We start from the raw sequence: 16,916 nt of genomic DNA, 5'->3' as shown, positions 1-16,916 counted from the left end.
CATGATCCTAAGTAAACTACACAAATTAAAACCTAGGAAGAACAAAGTACACTGTCCTATATATATCACACGGCTATGGTAAGAACATTGACTGTACCGAACAATTCCGATCGAGCAGGCTGCTCAATCTAACCTTGTCCGACACAGTACAGCAGGTTAAGCTGAGCCTTCTCCATCATCAGGCTTGCAACCCGTACAAACTCCAAGCGCTTCAACACAATTGCAAATCATTTGCACCTTCAAATTATAAATAGGGTTATGAAACGTGGCACATCTGCTTTGCTTGTGCTACTGCTACAAAAATAGAACATCTTTTTCTCAGAAATCTTGGATGACTGAGGCGAGAATTTTCCAAGTAACTTGCCTCGTCCATCCACATCGAACACGAATAATTCAATATGGATAGCATGATACTTTTATTTCTAGCCTCCTGTTACAATCTACTTTTTGCATTGTGCAAAGCATGCAACCATCCATGACACTCGAGCAAAGTGTTGAAGATGATACGAATGTGGTGAACACTGGTTTCATCACCTTTGCCCAGTACTGACAAAATATACATCCAGTTCATCAGAGAGTTGGACAACACAATCACTCGGCCCTCCATGTCCTCCCTGGTTGGTGCTGATACCATATGAACACTCCATTAGCAGACATACCCTTAGGACGAATGAATGCGCCATTGGAGTAGCATCAAGAGGAACAACCATAGAGCCGTTCTTCACCTCCTCATTACCTTCAAAAGAGGAAAACTCTAAGAAGGCATGTTGCATGGACTCACCAATGCTCATGCGGAACCACAATCTGTGATGACTAGATATGTTCCACAGAGATATGTTAAAACTGACACCCACTGGTAATCCACAAATGTATGATAGTGGATTCTCAGAACTGTTATCACAAACTTGCAATACTGCACTTATCTCTTTAAGCATTCCAAAATCTCTTGCTGGTTTTACACGGAAGAGTCCAAACAAAGTGTGAATGTTGCCGATCATAGTATCGCCAATAGGGTTGGCATCAAAGGTTTTCTTAATTTCTCTAATGAAGTCAGACAGTTCACAGGACCCATCAGCGCACAGACCATCTAGGCGACTAATAATCCAGAGCAACTTACTCAGAACTACCTTTGAACAAGCTTCGATCTTTGACAATCCAAATAAATTAGCTAACAAAGAAAGCTCCAACACTTGAACCTCCAATTCTCTATTTAATCCAGCATAACAGTATTCCATCCTTCTTATGGATATATTCAACTTCTCCAGTAAAATATCATGTGATGTTAGGCCAAAAGTATAAGAATTATCCAATTTAATCAACTGCCATATTTCAACAATCAAGTGTATTGCATGAAGATACTCACATAGAAAGTTTGAGAACGCACCAATTGATCCAGCAGAATTTTCAGCAAATACTTTTAACTCTTCTTTGCATGTTCTGCACCCAAGAAAGTTCAAAGTCACTTGAAATATACTCAAAATACAGTAACATATATATTGGCTGCACGCTAAAGAAAAAAAAAAGGAGTCATTGATACCTCAAAATAGTTTGGGCTCCAAAAATATCGCTTGTCATTTTCGTAGTCCAGGCTCCTTCAACAGTTTGCAGTATGGATTCCATGGATTGCATTACCAGAACTCTGTCTAGACCCTTAGCTGCCTTTGCAGTATTTTCTATTTTGCCACCAACTTCCACAGTTTCAACTTTGCAGCTTTCTGATTCTCCAAACTCTGTAGATATTGATCTGTTTCCCCAAAATGGCATTCCACCTTTATGACACAAGTAGGATAAAATTGAATCCTGATTAACCTCTTCTCCGAGTGCAGACGAGAACTTCTCCAATAGGGAAATTGCATGTGCGAAGATAATTGAAGGTATGTCCAACTTCTTGTGCTTATCATCAGAAAAAGATGCTGAGATAGATACTATTAGCAATGCTTTGATCCTAGGTTTGTCCAAGATAAGCTCTCCGTCAGATGCCATAGTGATCTAAGACATGCAGATAAAGTAACATTAGAAAAATAGACATAATAAAAGAATCCATATAATGAGACAGTGATAATTGAATGCAAAAGCAAACTTATGTATTGAAATACAGAGAGGTACAACTAGCAGCATAATTCTCAGATGGCATGAACGTAAACAAAACTGGAACTAGGAAATTTGAGAATACCTCTTTGGCCAAATGTTTAGCTATGTTAGCTGAAAAGCTCCCATGATTCTTACCAATAGAAAACAGAATACCATATATGTCTTGTTCCTACATGAAATAAATAAATAAATACAGTTGAACTGTCTGTATGGAAGATACGAGTGAACGCTTATGTCAAATGAAACCATATACTCAACCCATTTAGAGTAATAGAGTGAATATTCTACATGATGACCTATGACACAAATTTAAGAGATAGCAAGGGTTGTAATGGTTGTTCAGTATAGGTATGAGACTAACATACCTCAGGATTTTTCTCCAAACTTGTAATGAGACCATCAAGTGCAGATTTGAACATTTGAAGTTTGGGCAGGTTGACTAACCCAAGAATCTTGTGTGCTGCATTTCGAATTAAGTGATTGGCATCAACCAGCAAGCCAAGAAACTACAAAAGCAAATACACAACAAAAGGTTGCTGAACTTTACTAGCATTTAGTAAACAGCAAATATTCATCTACATAACTACATTTGATTACAGTTGCCAAACTATGTTCATAGGAATACCATATGCATGTGCTTCTCTTCCATTCTCAAATATCCATATGTTGCCATATGAAATAGTGCTTTCAAAGTCTGCAGCCTAACTGCTTCTGTATCATCATTCATCATGTCCATCAACAAGTCCAAGGCCTTCTCCGCATACTGACCAGAAAACTTTGCCAGTGCTCCCAATGATGTGCAAGCTGCTGTCCGCACCTGTGATATGAAAACAACAATTAAAGAAAGAGAAAATTATTGCTATGTTAAGGGAAATCATGGTAGAAGAAAAATGACCGAACCTGGTAAAACTCATCTTCAATTCCATGGGCAAAAATGCCAGCAGCACAGGGAATTTTTATCTTAGGAGGTAACTTCTGCCCGTTGATGATACAACCACTCATAGGGTCAGTTTTTATAACCTTCTTAGACAGCGACTGAAGTAATACACCCTCAGAAACTCGTTGCATTTTACCAAGGGCACTGAATGCTTCAATTCTCACTTTTGTGCACATGTCCCTAGCCATGGAGCTTAGCTGAGTAGACAAGCACCAGAAGAGAAAGGAAGTGATAAGCATTACAGAAAAATAAAACTTGCTATTCACAGATATGAAGTATGATATTTCGAACTAGACTTCAATATCAACCCTTAATTCAGGATAAACACTTTCTCCTTTTACTAAAACTAAAAGGATTTTGGGTGATGAGAAATAATAATAACCAGTGGGAAATATAATCTAACAAGTACAAAAATATCAAATGCTGTCGAAAGTCAGAAACATCTCAATGTAATATTCATCAGAGAGTGCTTATTCTTTTTGCCATTCAATCCTAGTGTAATGCAAATCTGTATTGTGTGGTGAACCATACCTGTAGGAAAATCAAGTCCATGAGGTCACCAAGGCCCTTGGCATCGATATCCATTCTTGCAGCAAACTTCTGAGCACATAGGACTACCTATCCAAAGCAGGAGGAGATTTATTAACTCAACACCTCAAATTTGGAAGTCTTTAACCCCACCAAAAACATACAAGCACAACAAAACACCAACAAAATGACAGCACCTCACCAATCGCACGACGGCCAACCTGACGCCCTCGTCGTCATCCCTCATGAGCTCCGTCGCGCATTCGTAGCAGCACTCCGCAATCCTTGCGCCGACACCGCAGCCGGCGTCCACCTTCTCGAGGACCGCGGCGAGGCCGCGGAGCCCCTCGGCCCGTGCCAGAGGGTAGATTCCTCCGGCCATCATGACGAGCGACCGGACCTCCGCCTCGGGGTACGGAGCCGCGTCACTGGGCGCGGGCGGCTCCGCCGCAACCCTAGGCCGCTTGGTGATGGACGGGCTGGGATCGGAGAAGCGCTCGTCGATGAGACCAGGGTGTTTTCGAGCGGAGGAGAGGAGGTGCGGGTCGCCCATGGGATGGGGAGGCTGTGGACAGGCGTAGCTCGCCGGAAAGTTCAGGCGGGGCAGACTCGCGCCAAGCAGGAGCGTCCACGGCGCTGGCCGCGCCCAGCAAAAGCGTCCAGGTCCCCGGCGGCGCCCAGAAGGAGCATCCACGCCGCCGCCCCCTTGCTCTTCCGCCTCCTCCTCCAGACCACGAATCAGACCGGCGGCGCGGCGAGCGCACAGCGCGAAGCAGCAGATGGAGGGCGGGGATGCAGGGGAGGGAGCGAGGCCGTGAGGAGCCGGCCGGCGGCGGCTAGGGTTCCGCTCCCGGCTCCCAGCCGGCCGTTGGGGCGTCGGGCGGAGGCGGAGCTGACGGACCGACCGAGGGACGGGACGGGAGTGGGCGTCGGGCCGCAGGGGCACTTCATTCAGTGCGTCAGTGGGCCAAAAGCTAAACTAAATGGGCCGTCTCGACTAGCCACCTGCCCAAAACGAAATTCCACGCCGTCGTCTTCCTCCGGCCGACAGACAGATCCACCGATCGGCTGATCCGTCGCCTGGAACGCCATGGGAGGGGCCGAAGGGTGATGCCGGGATGGGGGTTCTGCTCCGCGCCTTCGCCGGTAGCTGGGGCAGCTACCCACCCTGCGGTATGGGGAGCTCCGCCTCTACTGTGGTGGAGGCGGGAGAGGAGCGTGTGCAGTGAGCACCGGCGGGGAAGTGGCCCGTGGGGAACGGCGGGTGCCGCGTGGGGGGGGGGGGGGGGGGGGGGGGGGGTTGGAGGGGAGACGACGGGGAGGGGAAGAGACCAGAGACGTTTGAGATGGGCTATTTCGTGTTGGTCATACGGGCTAAGGTTTTGGACTCTGGAATTGGTTGGATTATGGCCCACCCGTAACTGGCTGTGCTTTTTTTTCCCTTGAAAGAAAAAGAACTGGTTTCCCTTGGACTTTTTGAGTATTTGCCTGCTCTCTGATTTTCTTGACCTGGATGAAAACATGAACTGGACATGTCAATTGGGGATTTTTTTTGTTTTAACTTTCAACTAGTATGATGAACCGTTATCAAAATTGATCCAACTCGACTCTTGAATATATTCACGTCCATCGAGTATCTTTTGAACCACTCGTATATTTTCACGAGGAAAATCTGAAAAATTACATGGTGGAAGCTTGGAACAGTTATTCATCTGAAAACTATAAGCACTAACATTGTAGTAGCTCGTTAGGAACAGCCCGAATTGTAAAAGAACCCTGAAAAGTAGAGTAGATAGTGTTGGTCAACTTACGGTTGACTTGGTTAGCATTACTTGTCAGACCATTCCTTTCGCTTTCACAAGAAGTTTTTGGTCAGAATATGATTGTAGACAAGTTGCTTGAAACGCATCCCAGGAAATAGCATGGGAACATGCCCATGCATTCTGATTTATTCCATCCCCTTTTCTTTTCATCACAAACTGCATTTTTAATTACCTGCATACGCAAACTCTGGATTTTCCTCCGTGCATCGGCCGTGGATTGAAATGAAAAGACGAAAGGCGACCTGTCCGGTCAGTGAGGATGCGGCTGGTAAGACCAGCAGACGTGTAGCGTTGAGATGCCGATGGGTAGATGGCGATTTGTTCACCGCCTCCGGGCGCTCGCTATACGTGAGGAGCGGTGCAACAAGAAACGAGACTTGCGAGCTTGGCGGACCGCGATTTCGGACGAGAGCGGCTGCCCATACGTGGTGCTGTTTAAGATTCCGAAAGTCATTAGTCAGTAGTCACGTACTAGGTTAGACAAGCCATTGACGTGCCGGGCAGCTTGCACCCAACACCTAACTGCATTGTTGAGAGAGAGAGAGAGTGAGTCAATTTCCAGCGTCCGTACTGTATGGATAAATTATCGTGTCACATAACACGGTGGATGATCTAATTCTGTATGGTAAGTAGCTAAAATTAGCCCAACATCATGTGCTAGAAGTATGGTCGCCCCGGCCCGTCACCACCAGTAAACAATCTTACTATTACTAATTGGAGGCTCCTTTAGAGTCTTCACATGAAGCCACATAGGATCCTAGGTGGACACTCTAGAAAAATAGAGAAATCCTATAAATTCTCAAAAAAATCAGAAACATTCAGCCATCAATCCAACAACTCTAATTATAATAACCGTCGGATCTGTTAAATTTTCTAATAAACTACCCACCTTTGCCATTATGAAAATAGACTAAAGTTAACCCCCTAAACATGTATCTAAATTACCCACCTCTGCTATTATAAAAACATCTAAAGTAACCCCCTAATCTTTGTGTAAATTACCAACCCATGCATTACAAATAATACAAATACCCCCCTAAATTTGCATATAAATTATCCAATTATGTCATAATTATTAAAATTTAAATTACTCCTAAATCTGAATTAAAATATTAAAGTGCACTAATATAAATTCTAAATTAGTATTTCTACCATTATTACTATATTATTTGTATTGTTTATATAAAAATACTACCCACAATATATGTCACTATATATTCATGTATGATGGAAGAGATAAGAATCCCAATTCACAAACAAATAGTTCAACTAAATATATATCGAATACCTATGGAGGTGTGATGCAAATTAAAATATATTGTAACTAGATATTAATAAATATATATATTTTAGAGTATGTGTTAAAATATTTAATAGATGAAAAAGAGCGTGAGATAAATAATTATGATTATTAATTTTATTCTTATATTAATTCTAATTAGTCTGTGCGGGAGCACAAGTTAATAGACTAGTTAAGCTAATAGACTAGTTAAGCTAATACACCTGCAAGCGTTCTGATAATGACTTGAACAACTCTTTGTTCCTTCGAGAGAATCAATAATTAAACCACCAGTCCCGGTTAAAAGATGGATTTGAACACGCCCCACCAATTTTGTCCTGCTCTGAAGCAAGAGTGATCTCAATTTGTTTCGTAGTCTCCTACAGTTCATTGCTTTGGCCTTGCCAAGCCAAGCCCTCACCCCAAAGGCCCAACCCTCCATGCATTCTTCGGCATGCTTTCGCGGCTCGGCTAAGCCCGGCGCTGTTTGTTACGCTTGGTGGTAGCTGCCCATTTGGTGGGCTCTGGCTGGGCGACGCTGAACCACCCGGAGCGCCATCCCTTGCGCGCACGCCGAGAGCGGGGGGAGCTCCACCCACCGCACCCACCGTCTTGACCCGCTCGCTCCTAAACCCAAGCTAACCCTCCGTCACCTTCCTTCCTTCCCCCGCATCCGTGGCCGCGGCAACTTACATAACCGATTCCAACTAACAGCAAGAAAACCACCCGGCGTGGGGGCACCCGGCAGCTAGCCAATCCCTCCTCACCAACCCGGCGCCGCTTTTGACTGCTCCAGTGAGGAGCTATAAGAATGGTTACTCATGTGATCCCCGGAGTCCAAGCCAACGCCGAGAACCCCCGGCCCTCCCTGTCCATCTCTCAATTTCTTCTCTCACCCACCGCGGCTGGCAGCGAGGCGGGGGGTGTACACTGTACAGGGGAGCGGGGGCGGGGCTTGCCGGCCGGTGAGGGGGGAGCGCGGCCATGTCGCGGTTCGTGGACAAGCTGCCGTTCTTTGACCGGAGGTCGTCACCGATGGAGGAGGCCGAGGACATCCCGCGGAACGGCCTCCTGCACGTGCACCACCACCACCACCACCAGCAGCCGCCGCACCACAGCGGCCTGCTCATGCAGCCGCAGCCGTCGCCGCCGACGAAGCAGTCGTCGTTCACGCTCGCGCAGCTGCTCAAGCGCGTCAACGAGGCGCGCAGCGACGCGTCGTCGCCCACGTCCTCGCCCACGCACTCTCACTACACCATCGAGCTGGGCGGCTCCGTGCCGGGCTCCACCGGCAGCGACCTGAGCGAGCACATGCACGGCGGCGGCGGGGACGGGCCGCTGCTGCCGTTCGTGCTCAAGTTCACGGACCTCACGTACAGCGTCAAGCAGCGGAAGAAGGGCTCGTGCCTGCCGTTCGGCCGCGCGGGCGGGGAGACGGCCGAGCCCGAGGTGCCCAGGATGAAGACGCTGCTGGACAACATCTCCGGCGAGGCGCGGGAGGGCGAGATCATGGCGGTACTCGGCGCCAGCGGCTCCGGGAAAAGCACGCTCATCGACGCGCTCGCCAACCGCATCGTCAAGGAGAGCCTCCACGGCTCCGTCACGCTCAACGGCGAGTCGCTCGACGGCAACCTGCTCAAGGTCATCTCCGCGTACGTGATGCAGGACGACCTCCTGTACCCGATGCTCACCGTGGAGGAGACGCTCATGTTCGCCGCCGAGTTCCGCCTCCCGCGCTCCCTGCCCACCAAGGAGAAGAAGAAGCGCGTGCAGGCGCTCATCGACCAGCTCGGCCTGCGCAACGCGGCCGGCACCATCATCGGCGACGAGGGCCACCGCGGCGTGTCGGGCGGGGAGCGCCGGCGCGTGTCCATCGGCGTGGACATCATCCACGACCCCATCGTGCTGTTCCTGGACGAGCCCACCTCCGGGCTCGACTCCACCAGCGCCTTCATGGTGGTCAAGGTGCTGCAGCGCATCGCGCAGAGCGGCAGCGTGGTGGTCATGTCCATCCACCAGCCGAGCTACCGCATCCTCGGCCTCCTCGACCGCCTCCTCTTCCTCTCCCGCGGCCAGACCGTGTACTACGGCCCGCCGGGTGCGCTGCCGTCCTTCTTCGACGACTTCGGCAAGCCCATCCCGGGCAACGAGAACCCGACGGAGTTCGCGCTCGACCTCATCCGGGAGCTGGAGACCATGCCGGACGGGGCCAGGGACCTCGTCGAGCACAACAAGAAATGGCAGACGCGCATGGCGCCCAAGATGATGAAGCACCACGACGACGGGAAGCCGTCGCCGTCGCTGTCCCTCAAGGAGGCCATCAGCGCCAGCATCTCGCGCGGGAAGCTCGTGTCCGGCGCGACCGACGGGTCCGTGTCGGCGCCGGCGGCCGCGGTGTCCAAGTTCGCGAACCCGTTCTGGGTGGAGATGGGCGTCCTGACCCGCCGCGCCTTCATCAACACGAAGCGCACGCCGGAGATCTTCGTCATCCGCCTGGCCGCCGTGCTGGTGACGGGGTTCATCCTGGCGACCATCTTCTGGCGCCTGGACGACTCCCCCAAGGGCGTGGAGGAGCGGCTGGGCTTCTTCGCCATCGCCATGTCCACCATGTTCTACACCTGCTCCGACGCGCTCCCCGTGTTCCTGAACGAGCGCTACATCTTCCTCCGCGAGACGGCCTACAACGCGTACCGGCGGTCCTCGTACGTGCTCTCCCACACCGTCGTCGGCTTCCCGTCCCTGATCGTGCTCTCCCTGGCGTTCGCGCTCACCACCTTCTTCGCCGTGGGCCTGGCCGGCGGCGCCGGGGGCTTCTTCTTCTTCGTGGCCATCGTGCTGGCGTCCTTCTGGGCCGGGTCCGGGTTCGCCACGTTCCTCTCCGGTGTGGTGACCAACGTGATGCTGGGCTACCCCGTGGTGGTGTCGACGCTCGCCTACTTCCTCCTCTTCAGCGGCTTCTTCATCAACCGCGACCGCATCCCGCGGTACTGGATCTGGTTCCACTACCTCTCGCTGGTCAAGTACCCGTACGAGGCGGTGATGCAGAACGAGTTCAGCGACCCGACGCGGTGCTTCGTGCGCGGCGTGCAGATGTTCGACAACACGCCGCTGGCCGCGCTGCCGGCGGCGCTCAAGGTGCGGGTGCTGCGCGCCATGAGCCAGTCGCTCGGGGTGGACATCGGGACGGCGACGTGCATCACGACGGGGCCCGACTTCCTGGTGCAGCAGGCCGTCACGGACCTCACCAAGTGGGACTGCCTCTGGATCACCGTCGCCTGGGGGTTCCTCTTCCGGATCCTCTTCTACATCTCGCTGCTGCTCGGGAGCAGGAACAAGAGGAGGTGATCCGGCGGCTCTGCTTCTTTCGCGGCTACCTTGGATTTCTTCTTGGGAATTTATCCCAATTTCCTTTCTGATCGACCGCATCTGATTAGTATGGGACGGGAGTTGTGTATCGCATCGCGTGTAAATTTGTTTCCAAGTTGTAAGTTTCCATGGCAAGTTCAAATTGTTCCCCCTTTTTGGGGTGCTTGGTGTTTCATTTGGTCCGTCGAGACTGTCAACTTCACTCCCGGCACGCCTAGCAGTTGAATGAAATGCATTAGTTGATGATGGAACAGGGAGGCGTGAATTATTGCGGTAATGTGGGGTTCCCCCAGGTATAGATGGCCAAACGTGCAACCCAGCCCGGTTCGGCACTAATACTATTGGGCACTGATACTATTCGACACTACACTACTCGACACTAAGGGCGCGTTTGTGGGGGTGGCCCGGCTGGGCCTTGCGCTCGCGGGAGCGCAGTGGCCTTGTTTGCGGCCTTGGCCCAGTTTGGAGCCTGGCTAAGCGGAGCCAAAAACGACGCCTCCGCCTGGCCTTGGAGAAACGCGGCTAGGGTTCGTTTCTCCAGAGCTCGGCTGCGCGCGGCGCTCGCGGGGCGATTTCGGGTGGTGGTGGGGTGGCTCGCGCGGGCTCACGCGGGACGGTGAAACTTCCGTCGCGCGCTTGCCGCGGCGCGGGAAGCCAAATCCGTCGCGCGGTTGCCCCCAATCGTCTCGCCTATAAATCAGCTCCTGGTCGCCATGGCTCTCCTTTTTCCTCTCCTCGCTCTGGTCACCTTCTTCCTCCTTCCTGAGGGCCGTGCGGTGAGGTCGTGTGCATGGTGGCGGCGGGTACCTCCGGTGTACTCCTCAGTTCTGCTTCCTGCGACGGCTGCTGGTGGTACTCGGTGGCGGTGGTGTTCATCCTCTTCTCCGTCCCCGTCTTCTTCCTCTACTTCCGGATCTGCTTCCTCTACTTGCATATCTGCTTCCTCTCCGGCTGTACTACCTCGACGGCAAGGTGAAATGGACGACCCTTCCCCTCTCCCTCTTCTATTTTCCCTGGATGTGCCATGTCTTAGGGTTTGGTACTTGATGTCGTTTACTTGCTATGGTTCTTCTGTGGATGCATCTTGTTACTATGGTCGATGATGTTGTTCTTTTGTTATGATCTGTGGTCGATGATGTGGTCCTTTTGTAGCACTGGGAGGCATCAATACATGGCCGTGCTATTTTCTTTATTGATTCATCACATAAGCATGTTGATGCCTAGCAGGGTCTGATGAACTGTATTATTTTTTTGTATTTCACATTGTTGTAAATGGATCCCTCGATGAGCCGTGACATTTTTTGTAGGCAGGCAGCTGCTTTGACTTCTGTTATGATTTCCTTTGTATCAACTAGACTGAAAAGAAAAACCCCCTGAACCTGATACACCCCTGTCTGACCCTGCTGCACTTGCACTGATTCGGGATGAGAATGAGTAGCATAGACTAAGGACACTTAAAATGATTTACCACTCCACTGACATAGAGTGCATATCCATGATTAGGATGAAAAGAGCTCCTTTTTTTTAGTTGGTGAAAACATTTAGGGAGAGGAGTCTGGTCACTGATAGGGAGGGGGTGTCTGTAGAGGAGCAGGTGACCATGTTCTTGCATGTTGTAGGGCACAACCAGAGATACAGAGTTGTCCACCATTCTTTTAGGAGGTCCATCCAAACTGTGCACAAACACTTCCACCAGATTTTGTATGCTGTTGGTGAGTTTAGGAGTGAATTGATCAAACCTCCTAGCACATCCACTCACCCAAAGATCCTTGGAAGCCCAAGGTAGAATCCATACCTAAAGGTAAATCTGTACCTTGAATTCATAAGTTCAAAACCATAGGGCCAAATAACTTACAGCTTGCATTTTAGGACTGCATTAGCTTCATAGATGGGACACATTTCCTGGCAAGGGTGCCAAGGCGTAGCCAACAAGTTTTCAGGGATAGGAAAAATGACCCCACTCAAAATATCATGGTAGCTGTGAATTGTGACCTTCTATTCACTTATGTCCTTGCTGGTTGGGAGGGTTCTGCCCATGATGCAACTGTCTTGGCAGATGCCATTGAGAGGGATGATGGGTTCACATTGCCTGAAGGTAATTGCACAAACCACAAACTCAATGTTCGATTCACTAGCCAATGCCACGCACACTCACAGTATATGTCCAATTGTAGGTAAATTCTACTTGGTAGATGTTGGGTATGCATGCAAGCCTGCGCTGCTACCACCCTACAGGGGAGTGAGGTACCATTTGTCTGAATATGGTCCCAGGAACATACCCTCCAATGCCAGGGAGCTCTTCAACCTAAGGCACTCTTCACTTAGAGTGACTGTGGAGAGGGCTATAGGTGCACTGAAGCTGAGGTTTAGGATCTTGGACAACAAGCCCTTCCACAAGTACAGAACACAAGTTAAACTTGTTTATACTTGTGCAATTTTACACAACTGGATCCTAGGCTTTGGCATTGATGAAGTAGTGCCAACTGAGGCTGGTTTCACTGGTGCACCACCAGAACCACTTGACTTGCCACCTGCACATCTTGACCAAGACTCCATTGACATGGCTACAAAGAAGGATGCCATATGTGATGCAATGTGGGCTGGAAGGGGAAACAATAGGATTTGAGACCATGTTTATTTGATCCTGCTATGGAACTCATGTTTATTTGATGATGATGTAATAATTTATTGGACAAGGCTGAGACCACTTATTTGAGACCATGTTTATTTGATCCTGCTATGGATCTCATGTTTGTTCATTCTGATGTTTATTTGATGAAGTACATTGATTTTATGTGCTTTCTTTGACTGTTTATTTAACTGGTCTTGTTGTTATCTACTCTCATTTATGCACACCAGTATCACTATGGCTTCAGTCTCAATTGGTGGTCAGGGGTTTGTTTCTGCTGATGTTGTGCTTGAGGAGATGATTAGTGGTGGGTCTGGTGGTCCTGCTGTTGTAGCTGGCACTGGTGTTGCTCCTGTTGTAGCTGGCCATGGTGCTGCTCCAGTAGAGCTTGATCCTGCGGCTGATGTTGAGGTAGTTGCTCCTGTTGCTGCTGCTGGTGCCGGTAAGGCTATGAGGTGGACCAACAATAGTAGTGGCTTTGTTCTTAGGAGGATGGCTGCTATGGTGAGTGATGGCAGCAGGCCTGACAAGGTCTTCAAGGACAAAGATGTGAACCAAGTGGCCAGAGCCCTTAAGGATTGGTGAGAGAAGATTGTCAGCCCAACTCAAGTGTACAACCATCTTAGGAAATGGAGGCAGAAATGGCAGAAGGTGTCCAAACTCAAGGACCTTAGTGGTGCACTTTGGGATGACCAGAACTATGCCGTCATGCTTGACAATGACCACTACTTTGGGCACATCAAGGTAGCAAATTGCATCCACTTCCTGTCCTTCATACCTATAGTATCTGTTCTTGTTTAAACCTTACTATTAACCTAACTGCAGGATCATCCTAAAGATACTGAGTACCTAAACACCCCAATTAGGTTCTACAGTGAGATGGAGGCCATATTTGGCAATGCTCTGGCCACTGGGAGGTTTGCACTTGGGTCTGGGGAAGCTTTAGGGTAGAACCTAGCTGATAGCACTGTTGGGAAGAATGAGGGTACTCCACTGGCTCCTAGCTCTGCTGACAAAGCTCCCCCTGCACCAGCAGAGGGTAGCAAGGCCACAGATCAGCCATCCTCAGCTGCTGGTGGGAAGAGGAAGAGAGGGACTTTCTCTGAAGAAGAGATTATCATGCTGACCAACATGTCTGATGCTGTCAACAATGTTGCCAATGCCCTTAGGGAGACTGGCCCTGCCCATGTTGATGCTAATCTTTATCTTGCTATGATGGAGATGCCTGGGTTTTCTGATGAGGCCCTCATTGTGGCTTACACATTTCTCCTGGACAACAAGGCCCAAGGTAGGGGCTTTGTGAACATGACTGATGGCCATAGGAGCATTTGGCTGAGGACCTTCTTAGCCAAGAACTACTTCATGTAGTTGGTGACCCTTGCTGGTATGCCTGGAAAGGAGGGGGTTGAGTGTTGAGATGTATAGTTCCTCCACCCCCCCTCACCAACCTTCTCTTCTTTTGACAGCAGCTGGTATTAGTTGGCTGTAGAGCTTTTGTGCAGTTAGGATGATGTAGTGACACCTGACTTTTAGTTAGCTTTTGCTGGGAGGTTGGCTAAATATAGGCAGCATTTGTGTGAGAGAAACACTATTTGAGCCCTTAGCTGTTGGGCTGGACAACTTGTTGTATAACCTCATTGTAGCCTTTGTTGGCTACTTCTATTTGCATCTAGACTTATTACTTGTTTGCATTTCTGTTACCTCCATATTTGATCTTATCTGGTTTGCTTGTCTTGGTGGTACTTGTGGGAATTTAATGGCCTATGATGCAAAAACATACATGACGTGGATGCCATTTGCCTTAGTTTACATGTTGTTCCTGTGTTTGATCTTGAATGTTGAGATGCCCAGGCCAGATCCTATTGAGATGTTACTCCTTTTCTACTGAGAAGTTTCTCTATTTCTTTTGACTCTTTGTTTCATCTTTTATGATGTTTTTTGTATTGGCTTTATCCCTTTGTTTTGAGGGCATCCACCAATGAGTTGAATGAGCAAATCCACCACAATACAAAAGCTGAGGCCAATTTTTTTCATGAAATCTATTATGTAAGAAATTCTGTTACAAAGATGATTATATGATGTTAATGATGTTGTACCTGTATTGTTTACATCTCCCTCTATTGATTAAGATCAAATTTGTGCATGCTTATGTTGGGCCAGGCTCATCTCAGCCACCCTGCAAAACAGGATCTGGCCTGGGCAGTTGGTGGCGGTTGGGCTGTGAGCCCGGCTGCCCACTGGATCGCAAACATGGGCTCAGCTAAGCCGGGCTAGTGGGGTGCAGCAGCGCAAACAAGCGCAGGTGGCTGGCCAGGGACAGGCCTAACCAGGTCTGGACCATTTGGGCTGGCCAGGCCGTGCGCGTCCAGGGTCGCAAACACGCCCTAAGCCTTAGTCGTGCCATGGCCACTCAACCTAGACACTACACTATAGGCACTTAACCGTGCCGTGTTGTGCCGACGGCACGGTTAGCACACCGTGATAGTGCTGGCCCAGGCATTACCACAAAAAAAAGCTCAAAACACTCAAAATTCAGTTTTGGGGACGGATTCGAGGAGACTAGAGACGGAGAGGAGGATGGGACTAGAAGAAAAAGAAATCGTGCGGTAGTGTCGTGCCGGAGTGAAGCAGGCGACGCCACACCGGCCGGACCGCGGTGCCGAACTGCCGATCTTGATCGTACAGGGACAACCGAGGACCAGAATAGATGGGGAATCGATGGGGAAGGTGACGGTGTAGCCCAGAACGATGGCTATCAATGGCCGGCGGCGCAGATCCAGCGACCGGAGGCCGGAGCTTGAAGAGGTGAGAGGCGCAGAGATACGGACAGGCGGGCCGAGGCGAGTGGAGGCGGAGGGAGGGGGAATGAGCATTAGGAATTGGGAGGAGGCAAGATTCCCGCCACCCTGAGTTATGTATGCCAGACTGCCGGCTTTGGTGGGCCGTTAGCGGGCCGCGGGCAAAAAATGAGCCTAACGGCTAGTAGGGCTGCTGGGCTTGTAATGGCTAGTTAGGTACCGTGCCAGACATGTGCCGATCCATTATCTGTGTCGTGTCCGTACCGCATTGCGTACTGGGGTTCAGCCCACACACTATACTACGCCCGTGCCGTGTTATCAATGACACTAAACTTATCATGTCATGTTTTTTAATGTCGTTTTCCGTGCCGCCCATGTGACACGGTGCATTTGTCCATCTATACCCCGAAGGCACAATGAGGTGGGTTAAAGGTCCATTGAAGTTTTAGCACAGACGTGTGCACGACGAGAAGGCCCAAATTATGAACGTGACATGTGACAATGCTCCCGATAAAACCATTTCTCCGCCACTTCGCATGAGGCAGTTTTCAACGCACCGTGCAGCCACCGGAGCCACTCGCCTGCCAGCCCCAACACCCTATCCAAAACCAGAGGCAAGCCAAGCCAAGCCGGGACGGGACGCACGCCGCAAGGAGCCTGCTCTCCCTCGCGCCATGAAGTGCTGGTGCGTGCACGCGGCCAGGGGAGGGGCCATGGCGACGCCGCTCTCTGGCCCCTTCGCCCCCACCACCGTCCTCCGCTCCCCGCTCCGGCATCGCGCGCTGCTACTGCCGTTCGCTCCCCGCGCGGCCTCCTCCTCCGGCGAGGACGCCGCCGCAGCCGACCAGGAGCTGGCGCCGCCGTCCCCGGCCACCACCAAGACGGCCACCGCGGACGACGACTTCGAGGAGCGCGTCCTGCGGATCAAGTCCCGCGTCGGGCCCAAGAAGCGCGGCGCGCGCAAGAAGAAGGCCGCGGCGTCCGCGTCCGCCAACGCCGTCACGCTTCCGCCCGTGCCGCTGCGGGAGCCCCGGTCCGCGCTCGGCGCGCCCGTGGAGTTCGGCTTCACCGCGTACAGCGAGCGGCTCAACGGCGCGCTCGCGGCGCTGGGGCTCGCCGCGCTGCTGCTCGTGGAGCTGGGCTCCGGGCAGGCCCTGGTCAAGTACCACCAGCCGGCCACGCTGTTCCTGCAGGCGTACACCGTCGCCGCGGCCGCCGCGCTGTTCGTCAAGTACGAGAAGGAGCGGATCAGCAAGTGGCCGGGGCCGCGAACGAAATGAATGAGAGCTCTTGTCCGGGGATTTTTGTTCTGGTAAGGTGCATCTTTTCTTGTAATTTTACCTATTTGTGTCTTACCGGTGCTGTGAGTTGCGACAGCTGTGATATTTTTAACCATTTGAGTAATGAAAAGGCTTCATTAATCTTTGACACTAGTTTAACCCCTTTACATTCACCAATCTCCTGC

At 50.6% G+C, this 16,916-nt stretch overlaps 3 protein-coding genes and 1 pseudogene across 11 annotated transcripts; 3 read left to right on the top strand and 1 right to left on the bottom strand.

Annotated features, from left to right (window-relative positions):
- Positions 1 to 210: 210 nt before the first annotated feature.
- On the bottom strand, positions 211 to 4,837 carry LOC120690886 (protein SIEL-like). Of its 9 annotated transcripts, none has more exons than XM_039973759.1 (9): positions 3,759 to 4,837; positions 3,560 to 3,646; positions 2,992 to 3,225; positions 2,717 to 2,908; positions 2,457 to 2,597; positions 2,174 to 2,260; positions 1,538 to 1,989; positions 1,364 to 1,437; positions 211 to 736 (listed from the first exon to the last, which is right to left on the bottom strand). In XM_039973759.1, the coding sequence occupies exons 1-9, from the start codon at positions 4,107 to 4,109 to the stop codon at positions 531 to 533; spliced, it is 1,824 nt and encodes a 607-aa protein (XP_039829693.1). In that variant the 5' UTR covers positions 4,110 to 4,837; the 3' UTR covers positions 211 to 530. The 9 variants fall into 9 exon arrangements, with proteins under 9 accessions (XP_039829693.1, XP_039829694.1, XP_039829689.1 ...); XM_039973760.1 differs by having other exon boundaries at positions 1,385 to 1,437; XM_039973761.1 differs by lacking the exon at positions 211 to 736 and adding an exon at positions 872 to 1,256.
- Positions 4,838 to 7,493: 2,656 nt separating this feature from the next.
- LOC120692044 (ABC transporter G family member 5-like) lies at positions 7,494 to 10,199 on the top strand. Its single transcript, XM_039975249.1, has one exon. The coding sequence runs from the start codon at positions 7,643 to 7,645 to the stop codon at positions 10,001 to 10,003; it is 2,361 nt and encodes a 786-aa protein (XP_039831183.1). The 5' UTR covers positions 7,494 to 7,642; the 3' UTR covers positions 10,004 to 10,199.
- Positions 10,200 to 12,890: 2,691 nt separating this feature from the next.
- Positions 12,891 to 14,021, top strand: LOC120689300 (annotated as a pseudogene).
- A 1,978-nt stretch (positions 14,022 to 15,999) lies between these two features.
- On the top strand, positions 16,000 to 16,884 carry LOC120691038. Its single transcript, XM_039973997.1, has one exon. The coding sequence runs from the start codon at positions 16,126 to 16,128 to the stop codon at positions 16,729 to 16,731; it is 606 nt and encodes a 201-aa protein (XP_039829931.1). The 5' UTR covers positions 16,000 to 16,125; the 3' UTR covers positions 16,732 to 16,884.
- Positions 16,885 to 16,916: the final 32 nt, after the last annotated feature.

The sequence above is a fragment of the Panicum virgatum genome, chromosome 9N (genome assembly GCF_016808335.1).
Source record: "Panicum virgatum strain AP13 chromosome 9N, P.virgatum_v5, whole genome shotgun sequence".
NCBI lineage: Eukaryota > Viridiplantae > Streptophyta > Magnoliopsida > Poales > Poaceae > Panicum > Panicum virgatum.
This window is presented reverse-complemented; position numbering and strand designations above follow the sequence as displayed.

What these genes read in the sequence shown, in the direction of transcription:
- LOC120691038 (XM_039973997.1), top strand. Translation starts at nt 16,126, where the DNA reads ATGAAGTGCTGGTGCGTGCACGCGGCCAGGGGAGGGGCCATGGCGACG.
- LOC120690886 (XM_039973755.1), bottom strand. Translation starts at nt 4,109, where the DNA reads ATGGGCGACCCGCACCTCCTCTCCTCCGCTCGAAAACACCCTGGTCTC. An exon ending in TGGACTTGATTTTCCTACAG is followed by an intron (nt 3,226 to 3,559) that starts GTATGGTTCACC and finishes TTGTCTACTCAG; the next exon opens with CTAAGCTCCATGGCTAGGGA. An exon ending in GTTTGGAGAAAAATCCTGAG is followed by an intron (nt 2,261 to 2,456) that starts GTATGTTAGTCT and finishes TATTTCATGTAG; the next exon opens with GAACAAGACATATATGGTAT.
- LOC120692044 (XM_039975249.1), top strand. Translation starts at nt 7,643, where the DNA reads ATGTCGCGGTTCGTGGACAAGCTGCCGTTCTTTGACCGGAGGTCGTCA.